The 10890-nt window shown below is 37.9% G+C and overlaps 1 protein-coding gene across 1 annotated transcript; it reads left to right on the forward strand.

Annotated features, from left to right (window-relative positions):
- The first annotated feature begins 107 nt into the window (after positions 1-107).
- On the forward strand, positions 108-7304 carry fam83d (family with sequence similarity 83 member D). Its single transcript, XM_020935900.2, has 4 exons — positions 108-2506; positions 4223-4390; positions 4546-4670; positions 5844-7304. Exons 1-4 carry the CDS (start codon positions 2027-2029, stop codon positions 6607-6609), a joined length of 1539 nt encoding a protein of 512 aa, XP_020791559.1. The 5' UTR covers positions 108-2026; the 3' UTR covers positions 6610-7304.
- The last annotated feature ends 3586 nt before the right edge of the window (positions 7305-10890 follow it).

A 10890-nucleotide genomic window follows, 5' to 3' on the forward strand; every position in this document is an offset into this window, starting at 1 on the left:
GTTCCGGTCTGCGCAGAACGGGATGCGAAGTGTAGGCTAAACTATAGTGCACCCTCAAAATGTTCCTAAACGCTCTGAACAAATCCTGGTACGGCAAAGTTGTATTTTCACTCCATTGTGCTTTTTTGACAGTGATTTTGGGTGTGTGCATTTACTCAAAAGCCAATGTACCACAGTTTTTTATAATTTGCACCAATAATTGGCATGTCTTGACTGTCCTGCGTGATTTTTTTCTATTTAATTGTATCAATAGCACAGTGAAACTTGTGGGTGGAAACAAATGAGATTTAGTTTTTTTTTTTTTTTTTTTTTTTTAAGGAATATAACGACGCAATCTGCAAAAACTCAAATTTGAGGCTTTTGTGCTTTTGCACTTGGGTCAGTAGTGATGACCTTTAGCCTCTAGAGCAGGACTCTGAAATAATGGAATGAAAAATAAAAAATGATAAAAATAAAGTGCTTTCATGCTGCTGGTTTGCTATGTTGCAAAGTGGTTTGGGCACATGTTATTTTCTTTTTATCTGGTAGTGTTCTGTGCCAAAACAGTCAATACACTTCAAAACCAGAAGGACACATAGTTTGAACAAAGCGACAGAATTAAAGCCCTGTAATCCTATTAAACAAACCATCCAGGGACACACTGGGATGCATTTGTCCTTGGTACAGCCCCTACCTGTTCATTAGGTTTTATGAGAAATTGAAACATTAGATGATAAAAGTACTATATAATTAAAAAAAGGGTACAGAGTGACTAAAATACTGGCTAGAGACATGTCTGTGTAACTATCAGTCTCGTTAAGATGGATCCATTTCTGTAATTGTATCCATATAAGAGTAAATGTTTAATGCACACCAGATATACAGAACCCAGTCGATCCATAATTAATTGTGTATAAAACGTCTCAGCTACATTCTTTCATTGCAGCCACTGGTTTGGCTTCCTTGTTACCAGCCAGTTTTGGCACATATACACCTGTGTTACAGGATGTACCTGATTTGATCACTTATCATGCAGCATTTCATTATGACTACTGAGTCTTGATATGAGCACTGTCATCTATTCTAACAACCTTAAATATTTATATAAATGTGTTTCAACAATAAAGACAATGTATTTTTTATAATTTTATACAGATATGCCTATATCGAATCATTCAATGATGTGTATTTAAAAAGATGAAAAAAAAACAACAACCAAAAAAACAAAAAACAAACACAGACTACAATTTTGTGGGTTTGACTGTTAAGTAGGGACACTAATATATTCTACTACTGTGGAAGACATTTGTAACAGTGGAACAAAGAGGGGCATGATAATAGAGATTTTTAACAAGCAAAAAATACAAATATTGCAAGTAGCCTATTATAGAATAACATAAACAATACCTTGTAGCCTATATGCTATTTTATTTGAGTTCAATTGCTTATAAAGAAAAGCTTCCCTATATGACAGTATCTATGTGCATAACTGACGTAGTACCAGATTAATGTAGCCAACATGAAATGGAATAAAGCATCTACCTGTCAGTTAAAGGTTTTCTGCATTATGCAATGTCCAGAAGTTTCCATTGTTTAGATTTGGATACATTGTACATGCATTAACTCACTTATAACATTGTTAGAACACTGTTATTACATCTTGGGTGTTGTCGACTGTAGCATACTTACAGTTCGACTGTACAGACCGGGTTTGGGCCACATGTTGAGTAACGCAGAGACGTGGTCAGAGTGAGCGCTTGCAGCGGAGTGAGCCCTCTGTGCCTCTGTCTGCTCTGTGCGCTGTAACCGGATCAGGGCAGAGCGGTGGGACGTACACGGGACTTGTTTGCTTCCGAATGAGCCAATGAGACTGCCTTTACATTAGACTGACACAGCCACTCGTCGAGCCGTAGGACGCCATACACGTTTGGCAAAACTACTACAGCCAATACCTATTCAGGACGAGGAGGAACGAAGGGACGGGGCCAAATACAAATTATCTGCGTGGAGGTCAAACGTTACCTGCGTGGAACAGGAGTTCTGCAACATGGCCTTGTCTCAGTGCCTGGATGACTCTCCTCTTGTGTTTACAGCTTCCAAAGCAAATGCTGAAGACTTTAAGGACGTCTACAATGAGAGACATAGGCTAGCATTAGAAGAACTGCTGTCAGGGGGTGTGGATCGCTTCTTGGATTTTCTCAGAAAGGAGAAAATTCCAAACTTTCTATCGGATGAAGAAATCGAGCGCGTGAGGCGCGCGTGTGTGGCCCCTCCATGCGTATCGCTGAACGGCGACGACCTGCATCTAGAGGCGTCCGTGAACAGCTCTGTTGACTGCTCATCGGTCACGTATTTCCCCGAAGTGTCTGATGTTGAGCCGCCACTACTGGAGCTTGGCTGGCCAGCCTTCACTGCGGGATCATACCGGGGAGTGACGAGGGCCGTGGCACACTTCCAACCCAGTTATGGAGAATCCATCTACAGCTGCAAAGAAGCGGCTCGACGCATGATCCGGAGTGCCAGAGAGGTAAAAAGTTAAAACCATTAGTAGGCTATGTCATAGCCAATAATATAGCCTAATAATGGCACATTTTTAGGAAAACACTTGTCATGGGACTGTTTAAAGCCTAAATAAAAGGAGATCTAATATTTGAGATTAGCCTACCATATTAGGCCTATTCTCACATATCAAACTTGTCAAAATTGCAATTGAGAACAAAATGCATGACATTATAATACACCTAATACACCTTAAGACCCTGCCACTGTTGTGTTGAAGAATGAAAAGATTGGACATAGAGTAGGCCTACTTGCATCCCTAAACAAAATCATAGCATTTATAATATATGTTTATAATAACAATATTATATTATTATTATTAAAAGTACTCATATTGGACAAGTAGTTAGTAGAAGTAGATCATTCAAATGCATTTCTTTTTTACTTCAAATAACTCTTGCATTGCATACTCACTGAGCACCAAGTATTCTATGGTCAAGTACTTGTACCTGTACCTGCCATGGTACCTGCCCAAGGACTGCAGATGGAAAATAGCTTGCTAAATCTGGCGCAGAGCATGTTTTCTCTCTGAGATTAATGTTTTCTGTGTGCTGCCCTTGTTTTAAATAAGTAAATAATAACAATTTTATCAAAAATATGGTTAAGTGAAAGAAAATGCAGAGGGTTAAGCTGTATGTTAACAACACAACCAAAACAATAAAATGTAGTGTTATTAAAACATAAAAATAGTAGGGAAATATTTCCTCTAACAGACTGCCATGCCATCATTTAAGTGTGTATGTGGTCACCAGAGGGAAAATTAAAATCTCAGTCTCCCATGTACCTTCCAAAAATACATGGCACATGTCTCCATGGAATATGTTTGATCATTGCAATTTTTAGAAGTTCATATTTTTGGAAATCTTGATTTAAAGAAATCAGTGGTTAAAAGGATTGGAAGAAAAGGCATGAATATTCATGAGTTCTATTTGATGTGGAGCTGTCAGTTGAGCTTTTTCTTTTGTACTTCAGCATTCCAGTATTGAGCTGAGTGTGCAGCAGGAGCAGCACCTCAGGCCTGCAGAGGGCCTGCGTACCAGATGTGCTCTGACTTGCTCTACTATTTTCCACAAATGCTGCTTCTTTTCTTAAGACTATTTTATTTTAAGACACTTACATTTGGAAACTAGGTTGAGTTCTTTACAATACCATTTCCTCTAGGTAACAGGTCTGTTCTTTTCTAAATGGCAACCAACCTAAGCACATAGCTTTCATTATACACTGTAACAAAACATCCCCATTTTTAGTTGGCCACTATAAAGAGCACACATTTTTGTATCTTTCTCAAAATCCACAGTGTTAGTATTATTCTCAAGCACTGAATTATAATAGTATATACATGTAATTTCCATAATGTCCATTACTTCCTACAAAAAATAAATAAAAAAATCATGCAATAAATGAAAAAGGGGGTTTAACCCTTCTCTGCACCTACTTGTCTTCTGTATAAGAGTCGTTTGTTTGCTGACCAAGCGTCGCTGCCTATTGCCATGGTAACAGACCGCAGTCAATCGAAAGCTCATCAGCACACACATTACGGAGAGTGTGTCTGACAGCACGTCTGTTTGAATTGGGCCCTGCATTTGATAGTAATAAAAACACATTCAGGTGCCACATCTGGGAGTGTGCTGCAGCTACCATGACTGGAATTCTATTGTATTGTCTCTGTAATTTTCCACTGCAGGTGATCGCAATAGTTACAGACTCTCTTACGGACCTGGAAATCTTTAAGGATCTCAAGGAAGCCTGCTGTAGCCGCAAAGTGCCGGTGTACCTCCTCCTTGACCAAACCAGCGCCCCTGCCTTCCTGAAGATGTGCCGAAATTTGGGCGTTAACTTGGAGGATCTTCGGGTATGTTTTCATTAATGCAGGGTGTGGCTCAGTGTGCACCAACATTCAAATGGCATCAAATTCAAATGTGTCCTTTACGATGGGGGATATATTGGGGTGGGGCTGTCTGCTGTTACTCACTGTTATTTCTCACTGTGCATTTTTAATCCCTCCAGCAAATGAGAGTGAGAACCATCACTGGCACCACTTATTACACGAGATCAGGAGCGCGGATTACAGGCCGGGTTCATGAGAGATTTATGCTGATTGATGGAAACAGAGTGGCTACAGGTTCATACAGGTATAATGCCCTTTTACAACATCTATACTAGGAATTTCTGACATTTAGACACATCACTAGACTAAAATATCAGTTTGATTTCAATTTGCCCATGTGTAACAATACATTGATTTTATAATTAAAACTACAATGGACTATGCAAAAATAATAAAATACAAATAGCTATGGCAGTATGAGCTATGCTTTATATGTTTTCTAAAGTCATTTTGTCACTTGTGTTTACTATTTCTGTCTTCAAACCACCGCAGAATATTGAAATAAACCTGATAAAGCATTGATTTTATCATTTAAACATGGTTTGACCATTATGCAGGGGTTTATGCATAAAAATAAATGTTTGTTTTTTATTTCCTGAAGTATATTTTCAGTAGAAATGTTTCAAGAGATATCACTTTTCTTTGTTTTTCTAACATTCTGAATTTTGTCAGAACAATTGTTCTAGTTCCATTAACAGCTCAAAGTGTATTTCTGTCTGCCACAGAGTAGATCTCACTCTCACCTCTAACCTGTTTCATTCAGATGTGTTACTCAAAGATTGACGTGCCGTTAGTTTAGCAATTTAGCTTGCAACCTTTTTTTTTAAGCAGGGGAAAACTTCTACAATTTGACACTAGAATAATACATTGCACTAAATATAATTATAATTATGGAGTAGGCAAAAATCAGATTTTTGTACCATAGATGCTCATAGACCACAGAAAATCTGGTTTAAACAAAGCAGACAGTACCTTCTATTTTTAATAACCCACTGAAAATATGGCATGGAAAAATAATGAGTTTGGTATAATGGCTGAGCCCGGCCACTGTCTGGACAGCTCCCTGTTTTTCTAAAGCACACAATTCTAATTTATAATTCCACCAAGAAAATGAGCATGACAGCCAAATTTAAAACAACATACCAGATTTTTTATTTTTTAATTTTCCAAGTTTCCAACTCCAGTTGTTACCAAAGCATTAGCATAATTTTCATTCTAAATTAGCCCAAAGTTACGATTCCACCTGTGTTTTCTATATAGAAACTACACCTTTTTCCTAAAAATAAGTAACAACAAATCTTAGAGGTCATATGTCCCACCATTGTTTTTTGGAGTATTTCTGTTTTATATCAAATAAAACTCACATCCATACACTACTGTGCCTTTAACAATCACTGCCCCTTGTTATTTTGTTCAGATTCAACTGGACTGATGGCAAACTCAACAGCAGCAACCTGGTCGAGCTTTCTGGTCAGATATCAGAGAAATTTGATGAAGAGTTTCGAATCCTCTATGCCCAGTCCTCTCCTCTGAATGCCCACAGACCCCCAAGTGTTCGAAACAGTGGCGTCTTTGAACATCATTTCTTAAAACCAGCTGTGCCGTCATCACCTTTTACGCCAAAGGGGAGACTTGCTGAGCATGTGTGTGTTACCAGCACTCCAACACGCACACTGCACAAGCCCCTAGACCAGTCTACAACTCAGCCACTTGCCGAGGTGAGTCAAAAGGCAAGTCTGGACTCAAATGTATCTACTGTAAATGAGAACATGGAGAATGAGGAGATCCTGGCTGGTAGCACCAAAATAGTGAGTCATGACACTGAGCCGTGCCACACTTCTACCCAGACCAGCTTCGTGTACGCCGACAGTGATGTGCAGACCAGCAACCAAATCCAGAGCAAAACTCCAACCAAGCAACTCCTCAACCATGAAGCCAAAGACAAAGAGCTGAAAGCCTGCTTCTATAAACTGGCCAAAGAGCGCCAGTGTCACTACACGGCCATCCGCAGTAAGCTGGAGCATATAGTGGGGGCAATGTCCCAGAGGCGAGAGCTTGTTGACATCTCCAACCTGACCCAAGACCAAGGTGCTCACTGTGAGCAAAGGATGGGGCCTGACGTTAGAATACTTCCAGAGAATGCATATATGGGAACATGGCCAAGAGCTAGGTGTGTTCACTAGTCAGTCCCCATGTTGAAAGGGAAGGTATTAGCAACACTGCAGATAGTAAAAGGTACTATAATATCTACTATACACTACTCTGAGAGAGTGCTACCTAAATGGATGGTCAAAATAACTATGCAAAAATGCTGTGCACAAGAAAGAAAGAGTGATGCTTTTACCTGTAATCATCTCATCTTTGTTTATTGTTTGAAATATGTACGTTTTTGTAGAGGTAGCATGGGTTGCTTTAGAAAAAAATATTTCATGTGATTACAAAATATGCATTTGAGGGTCCATAACTGCCTGATGTTTTGACAAATTGATAATGGTGTTCTTTTTAAACATCCTCATGGTTTCTTAAATATATACTGTACGATGTTTGCTACGCTAAAGGACATTTCATTCAGGTCTTGATTATTTTCAACAGTGCCTTTTGTATTCTGTTTTATTTGTATAAGGAACTGACATTTGGGCTAACAATATTGTAATTAACACTAAGATTTTGCACAATGATTTATGCAATAGATTTTGAATGTATTTGGGGATTTTGCGGGGGGTTATGCAATGTACTACTGTATAAATTGAAGAACTGTTAATAAAATAGCAGGTTTTCATTTAAACTTCATTTTCTGCTGTAACTGCCTCTGAGCATCCTTCCAAAGAGCAGCTGGCTCTCACTGTGCCTTGCTAATAAAAGTAGTGTTTCCTTTTGATGAGTGTGATTTTTCTTTTCAATGCCACTGTTAACACACCCTTTGTGTTCGCCTGCACCACAATTGTACTTTAACATGCAATCAAATTCCAGCTAAGAATGCCTCTGAAAATATTTGGTCAGAACTTCCACAAAACACAAGGAGGCAAAACGCGCCAAAGTCACTTCACAACAAGAACGAGCACCTGCGCCTTCCTCACCGCGCTGCCTTCATGCAATTAGTTAGAGAGACAGCATCTGTGATACTGGCTCCTCGGCTGATTGGGCGGCCAATCACAGTGGCTGTCCAGGGTGAATTTGGAAAAGGAGTGCTGTTCTATATCGCAAGCAAAGATTAGTGTGAATGCTAAATGAAATGCCTATTTACACAGACAGATGGGCTTTTACAACTGTGCCTTTTTAAAATTATATTTAACACATCAGGTCTTGTCAACATAATTCCTTTAAAAATATTTCCAGATGGCCAACAAACAATTCTTAAGAAGCACTTATTTTGTTTGCCTCATATTACAATTGCACGGTGGAGTTTATCACCAACAATTTACTTTGAGGCAATCTGGTTTGGTCTACTTAGAAATGCATTCGATTCAAAGTAAAGTTGTCAGGTCAGCATACACGCAGTTCAACAGCAGCCTCCCTCTTGTGACACTAATGAGAATGAATTTACACCTCTCCACATCGGCCTGTATGTCTGGCACTTGTGTCTTGCACTTAGGCACAAAGGTCCTGCTGAGAGAGATCACAACACTTCAGGCGTCTGCTTCAGTACAGCAGGCAGCGTGTTATAACTTACACCTCTGACTCTTACGGGACTAATGTTTAACTTTACCAAAACGATGTGTAACTTCTCTTGGCGTACACAACCATAACAGAGCACATAAGGTGTCTGCAGAAATCACATAAGTATGCAGCTATGATCCAAAAACACAGAGTGGGCCAGAATACATTTCCTCTCATTACACCTAATATTTGAATAAATATCAATTTTTACTAGCTGCATGTGAATCATTGCAATCCAGTTTCTAAGGGGCTGTGTAGTTATTTTGGGTATTCTAATTTAGATTTAAAGCACCAAAACCTGCTAAAGTAAACTGTGAAAAAAGCCAGCGAGTGCTTTACTTTTCCTTCAGTCTTTCTTGTTAAACTGTAACAATGGAAAATACTTGATGCTATGGAGTTTAAATTACATTAAAATATCAATATTAGATCCTGCATTCTGCCCCTCTGTTATCTAACATTTGCCTGAGATAGTTAGATAGCTCATTTACAATTATTGATAGATTTGAGTTCAGACACTAAACCAGACGAATGGTAACTGGACATTACTGTGATAACACTTTGCTTTGCTTTGCTTTGGGTATGAGTTAGAGGGTGAATTATTGTTTTGCCAGCTATGTGAATATAAGTTCCAGAGTGAATGAAGTCTGGGCCAATCTTCAAATTATCCCACCCAGACAGTTATAAAGATTTAAAGATGATACATTGTTTTTGTAATTGTATCTTGTGTAGCTAACAGTAGTTAATTGGACTGACCATACTGAAGGAGTACAAGATGTGAATAGTTGTCTCACAGAGTTCCCTTAAAATAATAAAAAGTAAGTAGTGTTTTTAAACTACAATTTCTCTATAAATTTTTTAAAAACAGACTTTAGTAGGATATATTTGTACTCGAGTAAAATATTGATGGCATAGCTACAGTGAATTAAAAAATATATTTTGCATAATGTAATAAGCAAAAATAAATAACTAATAAATATAAGTGGAATCAGATTTTTTTTTTTTTTATACACAGGGGTTCTAGCTGAGGCTGTAATGATTATTTTCTTTTTAAATCAATTTACTCAGTCCAATCAATTGTGAGCTCTTTGTATCGAGGGTCAGAAACAAGAACAATTCCTTTTCTGATTAATAATTGTTTTGTATTTTAATTATACAAGTGTGTGGTTAATAATTTGGTCATACTTATGAAAGAAAGTAAACCATTAATCATGAATAGCATCAGTAGCTCTGGTGAGACACAACTGAGAGGAACGGAAACTTAAGTGGTAATTAACAATGAGAGGTGTAAAAAAAATTCCTTTGACAGTGGCACATTATTATCATGCACCCCAGACTGTTACCAGGCAGAAAGGTAAGAACAGCAGGCTTTTTAGGGGCTGTATTTCCAACCAGGCAGACAGATGAAAAGCTTGTGCATTGATTATGTAAAATGATGCAGCTGAAGGGATGTGATCACAGTAAATACAGTGGTGGTAATATGGGAGAGAATAGTATTTGATTTTAATTGGCTGCCGTGAAGCAACCACTGTCTGTAATCAGGGGAGCGGCGGGGGATCCACAACACAACAGTGAGCAGCTATTTAACTGCCTCGTCTGCTAAACACATTGTGCCTAATTCCACTTCATATGGCAAATGAGACAGTAAACATTATCATTGCCAGAGTGTAAATTAACCTGACACAGTTGGCTGAAATGTACAGATATGCATATTAGTGCTGTGTTAAGTAGCAGATTTAAACCACCAGAGGGAGCTCTAACATAAGCTGTAACCAATTGCTTAGTCAATGGGATATTCGGAAATATATAAAATATATAATGCTATCTTTTTGGTACATAATATAATTTCAACAGCAAAATTTAAGGTATTTATGAGTAGCCTAGACAAACTTGCACATATGAAGTCTCCTAAAAACATTCTGTACGAGATTAAAAAAAAAAAATTTATTGACCTCAGAAGTTAAATCACTCAAATTCATGCCATATTACAGTAAGTATAATAAAAAATCACATGTATGGGGTTGTTTCACGAACTGTACACTAATTCTACTTCCTACATTAAATTTTAATAAACCGTAGTTGTTTGAAGATAAAACATTATTGCTATGGCACCGCTAATAATTTGTTTTACAATATTCTGAATTCGATATTCTGAAAATTGTGCTTCCACAAGATGGTAGTGTACTCCGTCATTCAGAGTTATACACAGTGAAAAGATTATCTGCTTTAGGTCAATTAATAATCAAAAAATCATTACAAAATTAGAATAATGTTTACTTTAATTTAAGTTGTAATTGTTCGATTTTGATTATAGATTATATATGCACACATAGACAAACACAGTCTATGCATACAATTGATAAAATGTATAATGAATTATGTTAAACCTATAAATCTACTAATGACTAAATAACTTTTAAAAATGTCCCACTGTCTGCCTCAGGTCACTTAGTATTCCCAAGAGAATTGTAGCGGCAGAACTTGTACTGCTGCATGCAGGGTAAAAAATCCTTGTGGATGTCAGCATGTCTTACAGAAGGTGTAACGTTATATCCTACCAAATATTGCATTAAAAGCCTAATCCAGTCAGTCAGCACGCTCTTGGGCCTAATCGCAAATCAGGGCTCTCCAGATGTGAGTTAACCTTTAAATTACACAAGTGTATGCCAAACGCTGCTTATTTGGGAGATGCCAGCCAGCGCACAGCAGGTACTAACAGGATTTCTAGGTGAGTGCTCCTGCTTTATACCCAATGCAAATTCCATCTAAATTGAATATTTATACTGCATAAATTGACTGTGTATTTTGCA

This window comes from Boleophthalmus pectinirostris, unplaced genomic scaffold, assembly GCF_026225935.1.
Source record: "Boleophthalmus pectinirostris isolate CB_2022bp ecotype Guang Dong unplaced genomic scaffold, ASM2622593v1 HiC_scaffold_3, whole genome shotgun sequence".
NCBI classification, from domain to species: domain Eukaryota; kingdom Metazoa; phylum Chordata; class Actinopteri; order Gobiiformes; family Gobiidae; genus Boleophthalmus; species Boleophthalmus pectinirostris.

Bases quoted from the DNA above. Each gene is read 5' to 3' on its own strand.
- fam83d (XM_020935900.2), top strand. From the start codon at position 2,027: ATGGCCTTGTCTCAGTGCCTGGATGACTCTCCTCTTGTGTTTACAGCT. The intron at 2,507-4,222 runs GTAAAAAGTTAA...TTTCCACTGCAG, and splicing joins TGATCCGGAGTGCCAGAGAG to GTGATCGCAATAGTTACAGA. The intron at 4,671-5,843 runs GTATAATGCCCT...TATTTTGTTCAG, and splicing joins GTGGCTACAGGTTCATACAG to ATTCAACTGGACTGATGGCA.